At 35.9% G+C, this 23,791-nt stretch overlaps 2 protein-coding genes and 1 long non-coding RNA gene across 3 annotated transcripts; 2 read left to right on the top strand and 1 right to left on the bottom strand.

Moving 5' to 3' along the window:
• The first annotated feature begins 1,678 nt into the window (after window positions 1–1,678).
• Window positions 1,679–12,848, top strand: LOC127835932 (uncharacterized). Its single transcript, XM_052362352.1, has 8 exons — window positions 1,679–1,736; window positions 2,196–2,341; window positions 2,530–2,604; window positions 9,034–9,180; window positions 9,692–9,911; window positions 10,142–10,340; window positions 10,966–11,126; window positions 12,794–12,848. The coding sequence occupies exons 2-8, from the start codon at window positions 2,257–2,259 to the stop codon at window positions 12,846–12,848; spliced, it is 942 nt and encodes a 313-aa protein (XP_052218312.1). The 5' UTR covers window positions 1,679–1,736; window positions 2,196–2,256.
• On the bottom strand, window positions 2,786–8,416 carry LOC127835169 (uncharacterized). Its single transcript, XR_008028396.1, has 5 exons — window positions 8,172–8,416; window positions 7,335–7,396; window positions 5,592–5,653; window positions 4,755–4,816; window positions 2,786–3,074 (listed from the first exon to the last, which is right to left on the bottom strand). It is a non-coding gene; the product is annotated as an uncharacterized LOC127835169 (long non-coding RNA).
• Window positions 12,849–22,149: 9,301 nt separating the features above from the next.
• Window positions 22,150–23,791, top strand: LOC127835168 (uncharacterized). The gene is made up of 3 exons (XM_052361476.1): window positions 22,150–22,223; window positions 22,650–22,741; window positions 23,136–23,791. Exons 1-3 carry the CDS (start codon window positions 22,200–22,202, stop codon window positions 23,347–23,349), a joined length of 330 nt encoding a protein of 109 aa, XP_052217436.1. The 5' UTR covers window positions 22,150–22,199; the 3' UTR covers window positions 23,350–23,791.

Raw genomic sequence — 23,791 nt, forward strand, 5'->3', positions numbered from 1 at the left:
TAAATAAGCCAGATATTTAATTCTGAAATCGAAAAAGGCTGTACAGCCGAATTCGCCAGCATGTATATCATGCATGTACGATGTGAATCTAAATTTAGTTTAACGGTTCATTTGAAATTCCTGCAGCGATATCGATTCATACGACACACGAACACTTACTAAAAAGACGAATGCATCGGTTATTGTAGGAAAATAATTACGAATTATCTTCGTCACAATCGGCTCGGGGCGCTAATTTGTATTTGCTGTATTTTATGAAATTCGTCTTAAATGTATCATTTTTCTTGCATATTGTGTGTTATTATAACATATTTGTATCAATATTTTACAATTCAGCACATATAAAAATCGTATATACCCGCTTTAAGTAAGAATTGTATGTATTATATTTCTTCAAAACCTTATTTAAAGTTTGCTACGGAATACGGAACTCTTCATTATTACTTATTTGAATAAGTAACAAAGAACGAGGAACCAACTTATTCTCTATAGTCTTAACACAAAAATTTTAACACACATTTGTAGAAATTTACCATGTATTATGAACAATACACGAGCAAATTCTTTTAAATAAATTTTCCACGCTCATCGTGTTTTGAATATGTTTGAACATTGCCTTTGATATGTTAATCTAAAGAAGTGTGGGTCACCTTTAGATCTTTAACGGTCTTGTTCACAGTTTTGAAAAAAGATGATTCAAAACAGAAGGTATACTTATTTTTAAACATGCAAAACAACAGCCCTTACTATGAACAAAGTAAAACATGTATGGGGTTGTTAATAGATAATTATCAATCAAAACCGAAAAGAAAGCGTATTTATTTAAAAGTAATGCGATTAAAAATTGTACGTAACAATACGATTTCAATAGACCCGCTCGGAATCAGTCAAATTTCCGTCGGAGACTTTAACCACTCTATGAGCGATGAGCACAAAATCTGATCATTTTCCGCACTTATATCTTTTTAAAGACAGTGGATGATCACATAAATCGGTCAGGTTGATTGAAGCATACATTAATTGGTTAACCTAATTTAGTAACAAATACTTAACAAATATGTAACCAATATACTGAGATTTCATGATTCCGACAGTGGCTCATGTGTTTATAAGACCTTTAAAAAAAGTGTTATTAATATCCCCAGTACGTTGTTAATTGTTTTATACTGGAATCCTCAACTTTTAATATTAAATTACAGTATTAGCAAAATAACTGTTCTCAAACCACAAATTGCACAGGTGGTATACTTGATATGTAACATCATTAAGTAGTCCTCAACAACGTTTTCGCAAATCATGCCTCTGGGATACAAGCTCAGCACTACCTTCGGGGTCACACGGTTAATATAGATTCATTTAGCACAATACTTTCATAAAAATGTAGACTTGTGTCCATGGATGCAAACATTTCATCAAGACGGAAGCAGCTCTAAAAACTTTAGGGTGGTTTGTGAATGCATTTGATAAAGCCAAACATTTTCAACAATTATTTCGTCTAATAATTGCACTGGAATATCAGCTGTGTAAGGGTTTAAATATTTCACGTAAAAATGATGTGAACGGTGAAGCGCGTGTGCTTTATAACGAATTGAACGTTACTCCTCAGACTATTTCTGGAGATGAGTTTACACTATAAAGGCCAAACATATACGTATCTAATTGTTTCTTTCATTAACGTCTAGAGCACATCACACAGAAGAAATACTGGCCATATATGATTTAAGCTCTATCGACGGGTAAGTCGGTTTTGTTTTTGTTTCAAGCAATTGACGTTGTTTAAACTTTTACAAGTATTTTGTAATAATTTACAATCGATGTAAAGTAGCTTATCGGTTTAATCCACACAAATCAACCTTATCTATGTCATCAATTGTAGCTGTTTGTTTTAAAGGAATTTGTTTTTCGTTGATGTATTTGTGCTTTGCCAGACCATAGTTCAATCATGTTGAGTGCTGTTTGGCCATAAACAGTATCAACTCCTATACAGAAAATTTGTCTATTACCTGAACTTAAGGATTCTTGTGAAAAATTCCGTCCTTCTGTTGTCTCTGTGACATCAATATGATTGTGTTCATTAGCCAATGGACTACAGGAATAGTGTGTCAAATGGTTTACCAAGATTTCCAAAAACTATTCTTTCACAGTTCAAATATTATTTTACCAATAATGTAATGGTTTATTTGTTTCAAAAAAAGGATAGCTGTTGTTGGTGGGGACGGACTATACCATGAAGCGGCCAATGGTTTGATTCGGCGAATGGCGGCTGATACAGGTGGTGACGTTAATGATCCCAACTTTTGGCCACCTGAGTTTCCAGTTGCAATCGCTATCATTCCCTGTGGTATGTTGAAGTACATTTTTTAAATAATGGACTCAATTTTGTACATATATATGTAACACAAACTAAAAAGCACAGGGGAGCGGAATATACAAATACAAATCATACAAACACATATACGACGTTCTCTGCAATGTTTAAACAACTGCGTTGTAAATATTATTCGAATAAATGCACACTGAATTATACAGGAACCGGCAACGGAATTGCACGGGAACAAATGGGGAACTTTGACATTGCGACTGCAGTGTACGCGGCTGTTCTGGGTATGCAAACAGTAAATATGATGCATTGATAAAATCACATACTTTTTTCGTTATTTTTCGTTTAGTCCTATACAGTTTTCATCTAAAAAAATCATGATATTCCTTATTCACTTGTTTACTAAATGATCTATTCATCAAAGTTAATTCGTTCGTGTATATTAACCAGATAATTCTAGCTTATAGGTCACAACATACCAAAAGATTTCCTGCACAAATTCAATGTAAAAGCAATAACTTTAACAAAAAATAAAGTCAAACTTTTGCGCGTAGACACCCCCATAACCATACCTTTTCTTAAAGAGCATTCCAAGCCGCAATGATTTAAACAATAAAAAACATAGGTCATCCAATATGTAAGAAAGAACTCAATGCGAATCAGCGGTCACTGTTTTATGGCCATCTTTTTACCGGCATCTCTCCAGTTGATGATGGTTTCCCGCCAACTGTCAAAGTCTTATGTAGTCTCCAACCTAAAAGCAAAACAGGGAATTTGTAGTATACAACAATGTTTTCCCTACCACATGAACACAGAAATATTCAAAAATAAAGTCATGGCAAGTGCCCGTACAGAGAATTGTGTCTTCAAATAAATGAAGATTTTGTTTTTAGAGGGTATAGCATTGAACACCAAAAGTATTTAGTGTATTGTAACCTATAAGAGAAATTTATTTTTACTGAAATGTGTTTTTCTTTCATATTATTATCATCCCATCCATATTGCACCAATATATTAAGTTTGGCTGGATTAGCTGTCCATTTGGCCATTCTGTATCATATTTTCATACGCGGGTGTTTTCAGTCCGAAGAAGGCGATATTAGGCCTGTTAAAGCTTAACTGCCCCTTTAAGATTTAAAGCTGTTGTGTTCAATATCTGCAATAAAATACCAAAACAAACCAAAAAGACATGCAAGTGGGGCTAATGTGTGGTGGGGAAAGAATGAATTTGTTAGATATTTTCACTCTAAGCAATTTTGATAATGTCTTTTTTGTGTGTTTTTTTTTAATCATCCCAAAAATGCCAATTTCAAAGCAAAAACAATCCAATTTCATCCAAGACAATAAACTAATTAGTCAAAATGAGAGATCAAAGATACTTTGAAGTGTAGAAATCAATAAGCTTCCAATAACTTGTTATTTCACACCAATAAAAGTGTAAAATCTTGAAAGCGCCTTGTCGATCGGTGCCCATTTATTTACCAGCCGCCAATGAAATATTCTAGCATGTAATGTCATGGGTGCCTTTTAACTGCAGCAGATGGTCAAAATGCATTGCCAGCTCTCATTTAGAGGTTCAAGACAATACAAATTTTCATATTTTGGACACAAAATAAGTACTTTAGGCTATTTTTATGGTGGCAATCTGGTCCAAATGGGAGTTTGTAACCAAGCGAAAGAATACAATGCTCATTTGTTGGGGGGGGGGTTTAAGCTGGAAGGAAAAGTTAAATTGAACAAAACACACATATGTAGGCAAGCATTATAAGCTTAGCAATGATGTTCCATGTAGTAACAGGGGTAGAAAGGCAGTTCAGATCAAGGCAGTGTCCTGAAAGGGGTTTCTTGTACTTCTTTTGGGGACACAGCTTCCTGCAGAATTCTCAACACAACAAATATCAATGATTCATGTCACCTTTCTATGCAAAGAAAAAAGAATAAGGACAATACTGTCATTAAATCACTGAATGAGAGAAGCATGTACCAAATAAAAAACAAAACAAGTAGCTGAAAGTGCCAAATTTTGTCAAAAAAATCCCTCTAAGGTAAATGATGAAGGGGACACTTGCTATAACAATCCTATGTTTAAGTAAGGCGCGACACCATTTTAAGCCGGAAACATGAATATAAGCATATTGTGAGAAAACAATACCAAAAACAAGCTAATTGTAGGGTAACAAGTAGCAAATCAACTCAGCTGTACTGCATACATGCTCAGGAACAAGGATAACCCTGTTAAGTGCCAACTTCAGCTGCCAACAAAGCACGAGCTTTACATGTCAGGACGCGGAACTATCAATACAAACTGCGAGGAGAATTACATGACGGCAAGGGTGTGAGTGACCACAATCCTGATTATGACAGTCTTTTACACCTAAAGCATCATACATATGCTTATTTGCTTGTGTACATGATAACAAAATGATATTATTACCTGTTTTGCCATCAACAACCCTTATCCAGTGGCCCTTGACTTAGTCGCAGACATTCCTCTTCCTGAAAAAGTCAAAATACCCAATAGAAAAAGATAAAAAAAATGAAACAAAAACATGCATTTATGTATTTTAAGTGTACTTTTATGAATAATATGAAGTGATAAAATCTTGCTCAATTCATGATTGTACTAAATATGAAGGCTGGCTCAGTTAAGCATCTGCTGCACTGTCCATACTGTAAAAATGCCTGCCATTCCATGTCGGTGAAATGGGGCTCTGTTTGAATGTTCATGCTTTTCGCAAAAGTTTTAGTTGCGTTACTCGATCACGGAGTCCCTGGCGTTGAATTCTAACTTCATGTAACACATTAACGCGACACGGTCAACCAATATGCGGTTGAATTTAAGTCGGAAAGCAATTTAGCCCTTATTCCAATATATAAGGGTGGGGGGTCAACTTGAAAAACAACTATTCCAGGTCAAATAATCTGAATTCATGCATTTAATGCACTTATTTTCTTCCCTTTTGCTAAGAAATGACCAAAAATCTGCTTTCCCAGTCATATTTTGCACTTGCAGATGATATTTCATTTTTATCATAAATTAGTTTAGGTCACAACATACCAAAAGATTTCCTGCACAAATTCAATGTAAAAGCAATAACTTTAACAAAAAATAAAGTCAAACTTTTGCGCGTAGACACCCCCATAACCATACCTTTTCTTAAAGAGCATTCCAAGCCGCAATGATTTAAACAATAAAAAACATAGGTCATCCAATATGTAAGAAAGAACTCAATGCGAATCAGCGGTCACTGTTTTATGGCCATCTTTTTACCGGCATCTCTCCAGTTGATGATGGTTTCCCGCCAACTGTCAAAGTCTTATGTAGTCTCCAACCTAAAAGCAAAACAGGGAATTTGTAGTATACAACAATGTTTTCCCTACCACATGAACACAGAAATATTCAAAAATAAAGTCATGGCAAGTGCCCGTACAGAGAATTGTGTCTTCAAATAAATGAAGATTTTGTTTTTAGAGGGTATAGCATTGAACACCAAAAGTATTTAGTGTATTGTAACCTATAAGAGAAATTTATTTTTACTGAAATGTGTTTTTCTTTCATATTATTATCATCCCATCCATATTGCACCAATATATTAAGTTTGGCTGGATTAGCTGTCCATTTGGCCATTCTGTATCATATTTTCATACGCGGGTGTTTTCAGTCCGAAGAAGGCGATATTAGGCCTGTTAAAGCTTAACTGCCCCTTTAAGATTTAAAGCTGTTGTGTTCAATATCTGCAATAAAATACCAAAACAAACCAAAAAGACATGCAAGTGGGGCTAATGTGTGGTGGGGAAAGAATGAATTTGTTAGATATTTTCACTCTAAGCAATTTTGATAATGTCTTTTTTGTGTGTTTTTTTTTAATCATCCCAAAAATGCCAATTTCAAAGCAAAAACAATCCAATTTCATCCAAGACAATAAACTAATTAGTCAAAATGAGAGATCAAAGATACTTTGAAGTGTAGAAATCAATAAGCTTCCAATAACTTGTTATTTCACACCAATAAAAGTGTAAAATCTTGAAAGCGCCTTGTCGATCGGTGCCCATTTATTTACCAGCCGCCAATGAAATATTCTAGCATGTAATGTCATGGGTGCCTTTTAACTGCAGCAGATGGTCAAAATGCATTGCCAGCTCTCATTTAGAGGTTCAAGACAATACAAATTTTCATATTTTGGACACAAAATAAGTACTTTAGGCTATTTTTATGGTGGCAATCTGGTCCAAATGGGGTTTGTAACCAAGCGAAAGAATACAATGCTCATTTGTTGGGGGGGGGGGGTTTAAGCTGGAAGGAAAAGTTAAATTGAACAAAAAACACATATGTAGGCAAGCATTATAAGCTTAGCAATGATGTTCCATGTAGTAACAGGGGTAGAAAGGCAGTTCAGATCAAGGCAGTGTCCTGAAAGGGGTTTCTTGTACTTCTTTTGGGGACACAGCTTCCTGCAGAATTCTCAACACAACAAATATCAATGATTCATGTCACCTTTCTATGCAAAGAAAAAAGAATAAGGACAATACTGTCATTAAATCACTGAATGAGAGAAGCATGTACCAAATAAAAAACAAAACAAGTTGCTGAAAGTGCCAAATTTTGTCAAAAAAATCCCTCTAAGGTAAATGATGAAGGGGACACTTGCTATAACAATCCTATGTTTAAGTAAGGCGCGACACCATTTTAAGCCGGAAACATGAATATAAGCATATTGTGAGAAAACAATACCAAAAACAAGCTAATTGTAGGGTAACAAGTAGCAAATCAACTCAGCTGTACTGCATACATGCTCAGGAACAAGGATAACCCTGTTAAGTGCCAACTTCAGCTGCCAACAAAGCACGAGCTTTACATGTCAGGACGCGGAACTATCAATACAAACTGCGAGGAGAATTACATGACGGCAAGGGTGTGAGTGACCACAATCCTGATTATGACAGTCTTTTACACCTAAAGCATCATACATATGCTTATTTGCTTGTGTACATGATAACAAAATGATATTATTACCTGTTTTGCCATCAACAACCCTTATCCAGTGGCCCTTGACTTAGTCGCAGACATTCCTCTTCCTGAAAAAGTCAAAATACCCAATAGAAAAAGATAAAAAAAATGAAACAAAAACATGCATTTATGTATTTTAAGTGTACTTTTATGAATAATATGAAGTGATAAAATCTTGCTCAATTCATGATTGTACTAAATATGAAGGCTGGCTCAGTTAAGCATCTGCTGCACTGTCCATACTGTAAAAATGCCTGCCATTCCATGTCGGTGAAATGGGGCTCTGTTTGAATGTTCATGCTTTTCGCAAAAGTTTTAGTTGCGTTACTCGATCACGGAGTCCCTGGCGTTGAATTCTAACTTCATGTAACACATTAACGCGACACGGTCAACCAATATGCAGTTGAATTTAAGTCGGAAAGCAATTTAGCCCTTATTCCAATATATAAGGGTGGGGGGTCAACTTGAAAAACAACTATTCCAGGTCAAATAATCTGAATTCATGCATTTAATGCACTTATTTTCTTCCCTTTTGCTAAGAAATGACCAAAAATCTGCTTTCCCAGTCATATTTTGCACTTGCAGATGATATTTCATTTTTATCATAAATTAGTTTAGGTCACAACATACCAAAAGATTTCCTGCACAAATTCAATGTAAAAGCAATAACTTTAACAAAAAATAAAGTCAAACTTTTGCGCGTAGACACCCCCATAACCATACCTTTTCTTAAAGAGCATTCCAAGCCGCAATGATTTAAACAATAAAAAACATAGGTCATCCAATATGTAAGAAAGAACTCAATGCGAATCAGCGGTCACTGTTTTATGGCCATCTTTTTACCGGCATCTCTCCAGTTGATGATGGTTTCCCGCCAACTGTCAAAGTCTTATGTAGTCTCCAACCTAAAAGCAAAACAGGGAATTTGTAGTATACAACAATGTTTTCCCTACCACATGAACACAGAAATATTCAAAAATAAAGTCATGGCAAGTGCCCGTACAGAGAATTGTGTCTTCAAATAAATGAAGATTTTGTTTTTAGAGGGTATAGCATTGAACACCAAAAGTATTTAGTGTATTGTAACCTATATGTACATTTTTAGCTCGGCTGTTTTCGGAGAAAACCCGAGGTATTGTCATAGCCAGCTCGTCGTGTCGTCCGCCGTGTGCCGTCCGCCGTTCGCGTCGTGCTAAAACCTTGACATTTTGCTCTTAAACCAAAGTGCTTCCACCTACAACTTTGAAACTTAATATGTAGATGCACCTTGATAAGTTCTACACGCCACACCCATTTTTGGGTCACAAGGTCAAAGGTCAAGGTCACTGTGACCTCTAAAACAATTCTGCCAAGCTTTAATTTATTCAAAACTGCACCAGCAGCCGAGCGTTGGCACCCGTTATTCGGTGCTCTTGTTCAATATGTGTTCACATATATGAATCTTTTTGCGTTTGATTTACATTACCACACGCCTGTAACCTCTTGTTTCAATTTAAATGTCCACTTTGGAAACAAAAACAACCATACCAAAATGCAGTTTGTGGCATATAATCATGTTGTATTGTTGGTTTCAAAATAAACTGTACGTGTATATGCACCGTAAAAATTTGTAAACAACCGTGTGATTTGTAGATTAGAAAACATGACATGTTTGTGGCACTATAATCGCTGTATATACTTGTTACTTCTTCGATTCATTTATCAGGATTTCGCTCTAAGAAGAACATAAGCCGTGTATTCTCGAATGGGAAACTCATTTCCTATTCCATTCTTCTCGTCGGCTATGGATTATGGGGTGACATAATTTATACGTCCGAAACAAGAAGGCACTGGGGTGTTATGAGATACCCAGGTAGGTCGCTACAAAAATACATATCGGAATCGAGTGTTTTAAATAAAAAATATAATATAATCCAACTTTATTGGCACCAAAAGCTGTGTATTTCTGGTCAGTAAGTGTCCGTATCAGAATATAACACATTCCCGTACATTTGTTTGTTAGAATTAACTTTAAAACACAAATGTGTGTTACCGATATGCTCCTTTTCATAACATGAAATTATCCATTTGGAACTTTTGCTTTCCTGTCAAATTGATGCAGCTGGAGGCGACACATACAAGCTATTTTAAAAAGGTCGCAAGTCTGGTCTCTAGTTAAATCTAACACCATTGTGGTGAAGTTTTGTGCGAAATCATATTATTTTGCAAAGTTATTTAAATGATATATACAATTACGTTTACAATCATGTTCGTTGTCACTAAAGCGTTATATTGAATGTCAACGTGAACAATAAAGACTAACGTTTTTTATTTATCTTTTGGAGTGGCGTGAAATTATTATCAGGGCAAACATTTCTTTCAAGCATCCGTGATGTCAATGATGTTAATGCTTTCCCGGACTCGAAGTCTCAACGTAGAGATAAAGGCCCCTTCTGAATTTACACTACGTAATTCAGCTAATTTAGCCAGGATTAAAGAACTCACCGATACACAAAACAAGTCTCCACAAGGCCAGGAAACTGATGTCGACAATATTGGGAGCGTGACAAATGTTGCTGACTCCGAGTCTACCAAAACTTACCAGTATAAATGTCTTATTAATGATTATATAAAGTTGAAAAGCCTAAAAATACTAAACTGTTTGTCATGTGGTCTTAAATTATTGGTAAGACTGATCATTGTAATTAGACGAAGGAACGTAGCAACCACTTGTCATTGATGTATGGTCTTTGCTATGAGTTTGATTGTGATTACTTTTTGGTTTCCGTCTTTCGTTTGTAAAAGTGCAGGATATCAAGTTTGTAGTTTTTTAGGGCAGGGTTCTCTACTATCGAAGGAAGATTTACTGGCGTCGTAATGCTCGCAGAGATGATGTCATTAAGCTGTAACCCGTCAAAACCTCACGAACAAGACCGCGTGACTAATGTCTCGCATGTGTTTTTATCCAAACCGGGCGGAAAATTACAGTATTTGAAGCTTCTTTACAAAATGTACAGTCGGGATTCCGAAATAGTAAGTATTAATCGAAAATTGCGAAGTTTTGAACCTTCCAGCTTCCAGATTTCTACGGTCAAAACTATTTTACTTGTAGCTGCCGAACTTCATCTATTTAATTGTTTCGTCTCTTTTCAAGGTCTTACATTTTGGTAGAACATAAGGCACTGCTATGCATGATTCGGATAAACGCCGCGACCATTGCAATAGTTAATTAAAATCTTTAACGTTTTGAAAGAACGCTATATCATTGTTTTATTCGTTGAACCGTTTAACTTCTGTACAAAATCATACCAACCGGATTGTTTTGCTCTACATGTGTGTTTTAAGTAAAATTTCTGGTATAAAAGCATATGGGTTTTTTCCACATTATTATGCCCTCGAAGGATGGAATATAGTTTTTGAACTGTCCGTCAGTCCGTCCGAAAACTTTTACATTGGTCATAACTTTTGCAATATTGAAGAAAGCAACTTGATATTTGGCATGCATGTGTATCTAATGGAGCTGCACATTTTGAGTGGTGAAAGGTCAAGGTCATCCTTCAATGTCAAAGGTCAAATATATGCCGTCAAAGCGGCGCAGAAGGGGACATTGTGTTTCTGACAAACACATCTCTTGTTAACGTATGGAATGCCTTATTAGGACAGTAATACACCTGCCTGCTTAACTGTGTTTACTGCTGATGAGTTGAAGCTACGACTTATGGACCCGCATGATGAAACATCGGACCAAGGAAGAAAGGAGAGGATACTGAACATTGATGGGGACATTCACTTACTCGAACGGACGGAGTTTCATGTTAAGTAAGTAATTAAAGGTTCATTCCATATGTATGATAATATGCGAATGAAATTCAGGTTAAATAAATTTCGTATTAATAAACAATATGTGGTAACGTGTGTGAGGTTTGTGTTAAGAATTATTAAAGGGATCTTTTCACGCTTTGGTAAATTGACAAAATTGTAAAAAGTTGTTTCAGATTCGCAAATTTTCGTTTTAGTTATGATATTTGTGAGGAAACAGTAATACTGAACATTTACCATGGTCTAATATAGCCATTATATGCATCTTTTGACGATTTTAAAACCTAAAAATTATAAAGCGTTGCAACGCGAAACGATTGAATAATTTGGAGAGTTCTGTTTTTGTCGTTAAATTTTTTGAAACTACGAAGAATGCTTATATAAGGTATAAAATACGTCAAGTATGTGTACTCGGCGGAATAGCTCAGTAGGCTAAAGCGTTTTTACTTCAGGACTCTGGCAAGACTCCAGGGGTCACTGGTTCGAAACCTGCTCCGGGCAATGTTCTTTTCCTTTTTTTAATTTTATTCTTGATTTTTTACTGGAGCTTTTACGATCCAATGTTTACATTTATCAATATTAAGCATTTAATGAATAAGTTAAAAAATGCCAAAATCTGTGAAAAGGCCCCTTTAAAAAGACAATACACTATTGAAAAAGCGGTGCAGTTTATTTCATAGTTTATGAGTGACCAGACACGAACAAGTCCAATTAATGAAAACAATAAATAAATGATGCATTTGATGCCACATTTATACTAGGAGGTATCAGGACCAGATTTGAACATGATATTTTGTAAATATTGGAAATATATGACCGATATCTCTTTGATTGTTTTTTTAATGAATACTTTTAGCAATGGCAAAGGTTTCAATCTACATAATTCAGAATGCCGTTGTAATATAATGTTATCATATCCCCCTTTGAAGAAGAGAGGGTAAATTGTTTTGCTGGATGTCGGTTGACCAGCTCGTTTCCGATCAATAACTTGGATTGACCAATTGGCTTGGTACTAACCATGTGCATTGGCCTTTGCCAGTAGATGACCCCTATTGAAATTGGGGTAATTAGGTCAAAGGCCAAGGTCACTGACAAGAGTGAAAATTGTTTCCTATCAATTACTTGTGAACGGAGGGGCCGGTTGGCTTTATGATTCCCGTGTACATGGGCGTTTGACAGTAGATTGCCCCAATCGAAATTTGGGTCACTAGGTCAAAGGTCACTGTCACTGTCACAAGAAGTATGAAAATCGTTATCGATCAATAAGTCACACTAATATGATAAGATTGACTCTTAATGCTAGATTTGTTGCAAACAAATCTTGTGTCACGGCCCTGTTTTTTTTTAGGGGGGGGGGGGGGGGGGGGGGGGGTATCGGACCGCGGAGCTATTGTTTTGGAATGTTTATGGTATTCCTCTAGCTTATGGTTTTAAGTACCTTTATATTTATCAATACATCTAACATTCGCAATAAATTGAATGATACGTATTTAACTATCATTATGACAAGCACAACGGTTGCATAAGAGCCAAAGGTATGAGTTGTAGAACCAAGCTGTTTCGCTAAGCACACACACAATGCATGTTGAAAAATACAAAAAGCATGCGCAGAATCTTCACATGTGTATCTATTTGTTTTAGGATTTTGTTTCGTCTTGTAATTGCAGACTGTTCCCGGAGCGGATCCCGATGTTCTGCAACATTCCCGTGTTCACCGGATGATCATGACACTGAAGCTAGTGTTTATTGCTAAAACTACCGTTATTGTCTACATTATCGTTCTACCATGATGGTTTATCTAACAAATGTTAAATTAAACTGTTTAGGTTCTCATTAAAAAGCACCTTTGCTCTTCAAATCATTTTAACACGTCTAAATTATTATACAAAAGTATATTTTAGCATAAATTACTATTTTTTGACAGTTACTTAATTGAATATGAAGGCATGTTTTCTCACTTTTTAAAGTGTAAGTTTTTATTTATACTTTGAAGGAAGATATAAAGAACAAATGCCGTATATAATTTGGAAATTTTGGACAATAAAATAAATTTCAATACTGCGATGTAACCCAATGCCTCTGTTGTTATGCAAAATATGTTTTATTGTAAGTATACATTCTAGTTACATCAAGCAAATGTTTTCCATACATTTTACTCTTACATTTTAAGCGTAGAAAACTAAATGTTGCATACATAAACTATTTTTGTGAATAATTAGTCCACTTTTTCACGGTTTCTTTAATCGCTTCTAGACAACACGTAGTGAACAGCCATTTCGCAATTTTCTACTGATTACTATTTCACATTTTACATTTCATTTAAAAACTGTATAGTCTTAAATAGTATGTATTTTCTGCTAAAATTGAGATATAAATTAATTGTTCTTCTGCATTAATGTAGTGTATTGCAGTTTATATATGGCTGATTACAAACGACGTAATGACGGAGTTAAAACGATGTAACGACCGAGTAGCAATGACGTGATGACGGAATTTAAACGACGCTATTGCGGAGTACAGGCGACGCTATGTCGAAGTAGAAACGAACCTTTGACGGAGTAGTAGCGACATTATGACAGAGTACAAACGACGCAATGTAGGATTAGCAACGACGCTATGACGGTGTAGCGACGACGCTATGGTGGATCGCAAACGACGCTATGTCGTAGTAGCAATTGCGCTATGACGAAGTAGCAAGAAAGCTATAACGGAGTAGCAACGACGCTATGACGCTCTAGCAAAGACGCTATAACTCAGTAGCAACGACGCTATGACGGAGTAGGAAAGACGTAATGACGGATTAGCAACGACGCTATGACCGTGTAGCAACGACGCTACGAAGGCGTACAAACCAAAAGTTATGGCGGAGTAGCAAACGACGATGACAGAGTATAAACGAAGCTCTGATGAGTAATACATGACGCTATGACTGGAAGCAACGACGCTATGACTAAGTTACTACGAAGCTTCGACGGATAACCAATGACGCTATGACGGAGAAGCAACGACGTTATAATGGTTTAGCAACGAGGTTAAGACCAAGTAGCAACGACGCTTTTTCATGGTAGAAGCGACGCTATGACGAAGTACCAACGACGCTCTGACGGAGTATCAACGACGCTATTACGCAGTAGTAACAACGCTATGGCGGAGTAGCAACAGCGCTATGACAGAAAAAACACGACGTTATGACCCTATAACGAAGTAAAAACGAAGCTATAGTGGAACAACAACGACGTTATGGTGCATTATAATGGTCGATTTGACGTAGTAATAACGCCGTTTTAACAAGTGACGACGCAATGACGTTCTAGCATCTGTGTTATAACGAAGTAGCAACGATCCTTTGACGGAGTAATAACGACGCTATGACGGAGTAAAAACGACACTATGACTGAGTACAAACGACTCAATGTCGGTTTAGCAACGACGTTATGACGGAATAGCTACGCCGCTATGACGGTATAGCAAATCGCTATCACGGTGTAGCAACGACGCTATTGCGGATCACAAATGACGCTATGACCCTATAACGAAGTAGAAACAAAGCTATAGTGGAGCAACAACGACGTTATGGTGCACTACAAAGGTCGCTTTGACGTAGTAATAACGACGCTTTAACAGATTATGCCTTTGCGAAATGGCAACGACGCTACGACGGAGAAGCAATGACGCTATTACGTATTAACAACAACACTATGGCGGAGTAAAAACGACGCTATGACGAAGTAGTAACGGCGCTATGACGAAGTAGTAACGACGCTATAACGAAGTAGTAACGACGCTTTGATGAAGAAGTAATGATGCCTAGGCGCAATACAAACGATGCTATTACGAGGTAGCAAGGACGCTATGACAGAGTAGTAACGAAGCTTTGCTGAACAATTAACAACGCTTAGGCGGAGTGCAAACGACGCTATGACAAAATAGTCACGACGATGTGACAAAGTAGTAAGGACAATGACGGATTAGTAACTACACTATGACGTTGTAGTATCGATGCTCAGACGGTTGAGCAACGACGTTATTACGGAGTATTAACGACACTATAAAAAAGTAGTAATGACGCTATGGCAGAGTAGTTACGACGATATCTCGAAGTACAAACAACAGTTTGCGTAGTACAGCGACGCTGTGGCATAGTACAAACGACACTATTGCGAGGTACAGCGACGCCGTGTCGTATTACAAACGACGATATTGCGGAATACAGAGACGCCGTGGCGTAGTGCAAACGACGCTATTGCGGGGTACAGCGACGCCGTGGCGTAGTACAAACGATGCTATTGCGGGATACAGCGACGCTATGGCGTAGTACAAACTATGCTATGACTAAATACAAACGACTGTTGCGGAGTACAGCGATGCTATGGCGTAGTACAAACGAGGCTTTGACGAAATACAAACGACGCTCGGACGAATTGGTATCAATTCTAAGATGGGGTATGATGGAGTAGTAACGACGATATTACGAAGTACAAACGACGGAATGGCGTAGTGCAAACGACGCTATGAAGAAGTACAAACGAAGCTATGGCGAAGTACAAACGAAGCTATGGTGAAGTAGTAACAGTTCTAAGATTGGGTGTGATGGAGTAGTAACGACAATTTGACGAAATACAAACGACGCTATGGCGGTTAGCAACGATGCTATGGCGGAGTACATACATTGCTATGACGAAGTTGGTTAACTTGCAAATCTGCGAAAAGGTTTTTCACAAAAAGCTTGCGAACGACTTTGATTAATGTCTTATTCTGGGACCGATCTTGAAGTGACTTAATCGCTGCTTTGTACAATTTTTGAAGTGTGTCCTTTAATGCATTATTTTACAATTTAATCAATTAACTGTGTAGCCGATATATTTTCTATTTAAAGGCTGAACGTAAACTAGCTTTTAATACTTCACCCAACTTATAAACATGCTTTCACAAAATTTAACGAACATAACAGAAATATTCAGAATTATTCAGTCGTTTTGCTATTTCAACTCTGTATAATTTTATCAATGTTAAACGCCTATTAATCATAAACGAATCTGATTTGTTATTGAGTCTGATCCATTATTGTGATTTCACTCCCTTGTGTGCAGTTATCTTTTTGTTTAATCAGTTGCAGAAAGATTGAAAATTGTAATTTTGACATATTTGAACAAGTCCCTTTAAATCATTGTATACATCAGTATACGCAATTTGTATTGCTACGGGGGATGATTTCAAACAGATGGATTAAGAAGTGCACTGGAAAAAAGTAACACTTAGCCTATCGCCAGGTTTCAGTTGACTCTGATATCTATTCAAGGGTGAAAGTTTTCGCTTTCGGTGGCTTGTTTAAATACATGAAGACTCGTCGTTAACATTTATTTCAAACACCGATGTAGGATTTGACGAAGAGGTATGATTTCCAATTTATTTATTATACAAACATGCAATAGTTGCATTTGTCTTCTCACATGATAGATTTGTTGTTACTTTATTTTTTTTTACTTTTCAACGACTGTTCATAAACTCATAAATGTACGTTATACGAAAAGAAGAGGTGGAAAACGCCGCCCCCCCCCACCCCCTTAACATTTAATTGCTCACTCTTTTATATATTTTCATGAGAATTATGTTATAAGATGGGGACGGGAGCAATTTTATTTACCTGTATTGTAAGTCACACGCTAACATTATGTTTTTACATAGTACATCACTTTCGCTAAATAGATCCTTTTTTAAATGTCTGTATTTAACATACAATTACCCACGACGGGATTGGTATATTTTCACCGACGCGGAAAAAACAAACTTGCATATATGAGGCATTATATGAAAAGTTTATTGTGACTAACACAAACGTTACTTATAAAGTGCTTACTTTAACTATTCAAATTTGCTATATTTGATGGTTAATATATTATGCATTGCAAACGTTCTGTTGCATTTCTCTTCGTCAGTGACCTTATTTACTCAATACCATATCAAATTAAAGACATAAATCGTGTACCGTAAATATGTACTGTATAATGAACTGTATAACTGTATAACTTTATAAGAAAAGTCTCGGAATAGTTTTACAAATACTTTTTTATTTTCCTTCTGAATTAAATAAAACTATGACACAATTTCTGTTTATAAAAACGAGTCTCAAGTTTCGTTGAAAACCTAGCCGCAAGTGTGTTTTGTGCGTGATTTCACGCATCTTATATACTCATAAAATTACAGGCATTAACGGAAGTGCGACACTTATAATGCGTCGAAATTTAATATATTCAATGGCTATTTGATTTGCTTATACAATCAATATCTCAATATGCAAGCCTGTGGTCTAATGAAAACGAAATGCAACAAAATTACCTTTTGGCGAGTACATTAATTAACATTTCAACCTCCGAGGGAAGGAAATAGTTATGTTAAAATTTTCCGTCATGCGATATACATATACTCTAACCTAACATTCTCCGATATTCTAAAAACACTGAAATTGTTTAAAAGAAATTATGAAAATATGTTTTTGATATTATAATGCAAAACTTATAATAATTATAATTCTATTTATGATTTAATAATATATATTGTTAATCTTAAGTTTGTAATAATAGGTGTATATGTTCAGTGAGAATATTTTCTAACATTCAAGTATTATATTATTAATCAATGGGTATTTATTAATAATTTATAATTTACATATAGCAACAACCAATAATATTTATCACGTTAAATTATGGTAAAAGATGTATTTTTAATTTCCAAAATTAACTTATTTATACATAATAATGTGCAATGGATTTCTATGATTTTATTACAACATTATATTCTTTATAATTAAGCATCTATTAATAAGTTCTGAAATTCAATTATTATATTTATGTTTAATGATATTCAGTAAAAGTCATTACGTTACAATCGGAAAGAATGTATAATACATCTTATATTAGCCTAATTAACTCGAATCTTAATCGAATAGTCCAGGCTATACTACTCAATCAAATGTCGGCGTCGGCGACCGCTTCATCTCTGGTTATGGTCTGGCGAAATATTTCGTGCATGTTGAAATTCAGGTTAACGTTTGCATTTAACAAGAGCATTCTCTGTATCTACACACAGCTCTTCGGAATAGTCATGCGACGTCACAGAATGTATTATTTAAGTTTAAGTAATGGGTGTAATTCGAAAAATAAAATTACCTGAATACATTATTTTTGATATTGCGCCAATGTGAATTAGGGTAAAATATGGCAATTGTCCGTCAGTCCGATCCCCGGCAAACATGCCTATATCAATCCGATGTCGGCTAGATGATGGCGTTGTGTTGTGGTGGTTTGTGATGATTGGCAGATATCGCCCCGACTTTAATGAGATATGTTTGTTTAACATGAACTAATGTAGGGCGGGGGAGTGGGCATTATTGTTTAATCATGTCGTCTTGTTGCATATATAAGTTATTTAAGAGATGTAAATTTTGAACATGCATTCATTACCTGAAATGCAATTTGTCTTTACAACATCAGCAATGCATGTTTATTGCATTACATACAGCACAATTGTAAGCTTTATTTTGCTAATCTGCATATCATATGCATAGTTCGAATAGAGAACTCGGAACCCTGGCTACGGCAGTCGCGCGGTCCTTTCGATTCTTACTCGAAGGTGGTTGATTACTTCATTGACAAAACAAATTTACCAGTGTTTATTTACCAAATAAACAGCACTAACCAAGTTTGTTCTGTCTCCAGTGTGGTGTTACAAAACAAACTTATCTTTACAATTAAAACTCTGTGTAAAATCTATTAAAGGGATCTTTTCACGCTTTGGTAAATTGACAAAATTGAAAAAAGTTGTTTCAAATTCGCAAATTTTCGTTTTAGTTATGATAATTGTGAGGAAACAGTAATACTGAACATTTACCATGGTCTAATATAGCCATTATATGCATCTTTTGACGATTTTAAAACCTAAAAATTATAAAGCGTTGCAACGCGAAACGATTGAATAATTTGGAGAGTTCTGTTTTTGTCGTTAAATTTTGTGAAACTACGAAGATTGCTTATATAAGGTATAAAATACGTCCAATACGTGTACTCGGCGGAATAGCTCAGTAGGCTAGAGCGTTTTTACTTCAGGACTCTGGCAGGACTCCAGGGGTCACTGGTTCGAAACCTGTTCCGGGCAATGTTCTTTTCCTTTTTTTAATTTTATTCTTGATTTTTTACTGGAGCTTTTACGATCCAATGTTTACATTTATCGATATAAAGCATTTAATGAATAAGTTAAAAAATGCCAAAATCTGTGAAAAGGCCCCTTTAAAAATAGAATTAATTTTTAATTTTTCGTGTGTTTTTTTTAATAGAAAATTAACAATTGTGTGCTGTTCTGATTGGTATCGTTTAAGAACATACAACACTAATTACTTTTTTTGCAATATAAGAAAGAGCATTCGGAGCTAAATTTACTGTTATGTATTTAAAACGTTTACTTTTTAAAACCGTCTATTATATTTAAATTCAATTACTTATTAGTAACCATTTATCAGTTGGGCGCTTTGTCCAGTGATTACGCCAAATATAATCGACGTTGAGCATATAATATACCATATAGTATATAGTATACTATAATACCAATTATACCAATATAATATACTGGATTTACTTCAATAGGCAAGATTATGAATAAAGGTCGCTGATTTTAATTATTTTGTATTTTGTACAAAGTTTTGCGTAACGTATTTCGCCGTAAGAAAGGCAAAAAAACAACGTTATGCGAGTTGATACGTAAATACATAACCTGAAATTTCAGAATTCGCTATGAATTCTAGGCAAGTAAACAGCACTGACTATATTTTGGTCACGTTTTTTTACGGATGAACATCTGTTCGCTGGAGAAATATTTAGAGTATATCATAACAAGAAGGATTTCAAGATTTCAACTTCATATATCATGGTGATATATCAAGATGAGAAAGTCCAATCAAACTATACGCAGTATCATTATTAAACGAATTATATATCTCACGAACAATATGGGGAAATGTATATAAACGATTTTACATGGAAAAAATGCACTTACAAATAATGATGTTGCTCTTATTCCTTAGGCATTCTGTTACGTTTTGTTACTTGGAAACTTGCATTTGCACGTGTTTCATCTGCATCTTATGTAGTTTGATTTTATCCTCTAATGTTTCATGTTGGGATCTTTTCTTGTTGCGTCATCCCTGTATTTGAATTAGACTCATCATTCATACGTAGATTTTATAGAAACCTACAATTTGTTGAAAGCCAAAACAAACCATACTCCTATACTTCGTATTGACACACAAGTTTAATCAGAAAACCTCCTTCTTACATCAACCTAAGTATGACACATTCAAATACGCGTGTTTGGCATTCCAAAAGCTGTCGTGAGAATTTCGCAAAATAGAATTGTGTGGTTTTGGCTTCAAGAAATCGATTCCATGCTTAAAATGACTTAACGATACAGTTTTCCCGGGACAGTATTGCATTTCTTAACCGCTAAGTTTCATTTTTCAGAACAAAACCTGACATGATACACACGATGCAACGGTTGTTGATTTCCCTCGCGTTGGTGCTCGTCTGTTGTCATGGTTACGCACTCGGCCCGCCCATCGAGGCCTGCGTGGAGATGTTTCCTTTAGATCACGGAGCTGACGCCCGAAAAGACTCGTCCCCGTTCACCATGACCATCAACGCTACGTCATATTCTCCGGGTGACGTCATTAAAGGTACGTGTTACGATATTTTATTGTATGCTTTAATGCGAATTGTATGGAAATATCGGTGATTAAAAACTTAAGTTGAAATATGTCATTGGTTATCGATAATTTTCACTGCTATGATGCGAAACGACGTCGTTATTTTGTCGTTATGATGTTATATGCCACCGACGATGTTAAAACAGCATTAAATACATTTTACCTTTTTCCAATCGTAAATATTTGTATATTTAAGCTTGGATTCAAATTTGGCGGACGTTTAAGAATACTCTAAGAACGGGCTTCAGAATGTTCATAGTAATGTTGCATGAAAACTACTATATTTTAAAATAGAGACCTTCAGTATGGGGGGTTGCGTGGGGGGATGCGTCTACGGGAGCTTATCGGGTTTAAGTGATGTTAGTTTGAACTTACTTCCAGGATGGCGTGGTTTTCGTGCTTAGCGTGAAGGAGTAGCGGATGTTTACAGTAAAATCTAACTAAAATAACGATTAGTATTTTAGATATTTCGTGTCAAGCTATTTAACATAGGAAAGAGCTGGTTGTCATTCGGAAGTCAAGTCCACAAACGTGCTTAAAAGGAAGTCAGTCCCAAAAAAGGGGGAGGTGGTTAGAAATTTATTTTTGGCAATAAATTAATTATAAGAGATAAAACGGCGTCGGGAAAAGGAACTTATTTTACATAGATTTTAATGAACACGTGCGTTAGTACTGTGTATTATAAGAGATGATATTTATACATCCAATTTCTCGAACTTTATGTAAGTAGACAACCGATTTGTGGATGGTTTTCCTTCAATAACTTTTATATCCCGACGTCTACGTCGATGGATACACGAGGGAACCGCACACACTTTGGAGCCAACATGGCGTAATCATTTAAAAGAAATATAAATACAAAGTGGCTTACCGGGTGAAACTATTCGCTACTCATTCACGAACAACCCGAAAACGACGCCATCTTGGAAGTAAGTTCCAACTAACCTCACTTAAACCCGGTAGGCCTTAGTATACGCATGCTCCACTGATAGTGCAAATCTAGTAAATATTTCTTAATATTTCTCTGCTTTTGAGATCAGCTTATTCAGTAACTGCGACATTAAATTAAAAACGTTTGGGCGGAGCCTGATATAAAATTAGAAGTGTGCAGTAAATTAATATTATCCCGTTAAATAACGGACACGTTTTCTCTGCCTTGTGTTACAACTACATTGATCCTTATTTCAGTGGTTCTAAACACGTCTGAGATCTACGGCCACTACTTCCTGGAAGGCTTGTTCGTGCAGATGAGGCCCGTCACGTGCGTGAACACTTCCGTCGGAACGTTCTCTATTGAGACGGGGGACGACTTCCTCAAAACAATGGACTGCTTTGCTAAACCCGCGGTACGTTTAATGAATACAAAAAATAGTTCCAAATATCATTAATAAATCTTATTGAAATCATTGACCGAAGAGACTATAGGTGAGCGTTGATATCAATTGGCTGAGTGATATATATGTAACAACGTTCATGTTTTAATTGTTTTTATTGCAAATCAAATTGCATGCAAACATTTTGAATATATCATAGCAACGTTCTACATGTCTTTTCAACATGTTCGTTATAATGGTATACTCTTTTTAAAATATTTCATTGGAAATGTAGAAGAGTCCAATCTACCTGATGTCATAGTTACGGTTAAATTAAGTTTTCAATAAAAATGCATTCAAAGTAACGTTATCGCTTGATTAATGTGCTCAGTACCAGCTGTAAAAACAATAATTAATGTATAATGTACTTTTGTGAAAACATCGAATAATTAATTCCAGAGCGCCATAGCGCATTACTCGCACGAGCATATCCACGACCGCACTTTCTATTGGACAGCGCCATCTACAGCCAACGGCCATCTTTATCTCAGGTAGAGTTTATACTTCTAACAAAACCGTACAATAAATATTATGAAACCTCTAAACCCTTGTTTGATTTTTAGAATCAGAATCGTCGCAACCGTCACTGCCGACTTTCTCCTCCGACATCACCACCACCGCCGCCGCTGCCGCCGCCACCACCACCACCACCATCATCATATTAATCATTATCATGTCCATCAACTTCATGTTTATAATCAAACTTCAATATGCATTTAATCAAAGTGCATATTTGTGAAAACTGTATAAATCTTTACCGACCAATAAACTGCATCAAATAGTAACGAAACTGACAGTTCTGTGGAATATTAAATTTCCCGTTCCGAAAAAATGGAGTATTACTTTAAGCGATAGGTTTGAAAATAACTTGTAAGTCTGTTGCAGAGCTACCGTTGCCAGAAACCTGAAGAACTTCTGGACGAACGTGTTCAGCGATTTTATCCTTGACGCCAGCATTCCGAATGCATCTCCTACCACACTGAAGACCTGCGCCGTGAGGTCAAAACAAACTTCCGGTGTTTCCATAACAACCAGCAGCAGCGTCGTGATTTTTGCAGCTCTCGTTGTTTTGGCCTTTGTCACAAAGTTGACGAATTGATAACTTGTATTTGTCGATATGTATGCTTCATTTAGTTTCTTTCTCGAAATATTGTAGATTACTTGTATACGACTGGTTATAACGTGCGTGTACATGGAAATCACACAGTCATATATAGACTTTATAACTATGATGTTAGCGTGCACAAGACGTTAAAATTCAACATGAAAGAATGAACATATGTCGTGTGTTTCTGCTGCTTTTGTGGATCTTCGGAATTATTGCTTACTTTCATGTTTTAAACTAGTATAGACCAGTAGAAACTTAATTTTATAGATTTAAACAGCGTATCACATAACGCAGTCATTTTTGAAAATCATCCCAACGTTCCTCCAATATACAAAAGAAATCTTAAAATAAACGTCAGCCTTTGCTACGCAATCTAAATCTTTAAAAAAAAACGTTCATGACCACTGTAACAAGTTTTTAATGCAGAAATCAT

This window comes from Dreissena polymorpha, chromosome 6 (genome assembly GCF_020536995.1).
Source record: "Dreissena polymorpha isolate Duluth1 chromosome 6, UMN_Dpol_1.0, whole genome shotgun sequence".
NCBI lineage: Eukaryota > Metazoa > Mollusca > Bivalvia > Myida > Dreissenidae > Dreissena > Dreissena polymorpha.

Bases quoted from the DNA above. Each gene is read 5' to 3' on its own strand.
- LOC127835932 (XM_052362352.1), top strand. From the start codon at position 2,257: ATGGCGGCTGATACAGGTGGTGACGTTAATGATCCCAACTTTTGGCCA. The intron at 9,912-10,141 runs GTATAAATGTCT...GTAGTTTTTTAG, and splicing joins GAGTCTACCAAAACTTACCA to GGCAGGGTTCTCTACTATCG. The intron at 11,127-12,793 runs GTAAGTAATTAA...TTGTAATTGCAG, and splicing joins CGGACGGAGTTTCATGTTAA to ACTGTTCCCGGAGCGGATCC.
- LOC127835168 (XM_052361476.1), top strand. From the start codon at position 22,200: ATGGACTGCTTTGCTAAACCCGCG. The intron at 22,224-22,649 runs GTACGTTTAATG...AATTAATTCCAG, and splicing joins ACTGCTTTGCTAAACCCGCG to AGCGCCATAGCGCATTACTC. The intron at 22,742-23,135 runs GTAGAGTTTATA...AGTCTGTTGCAG, and splicing joins AACGGCCATCTTTATCTCAG to AGCTACCGTTGCCAGAAACC.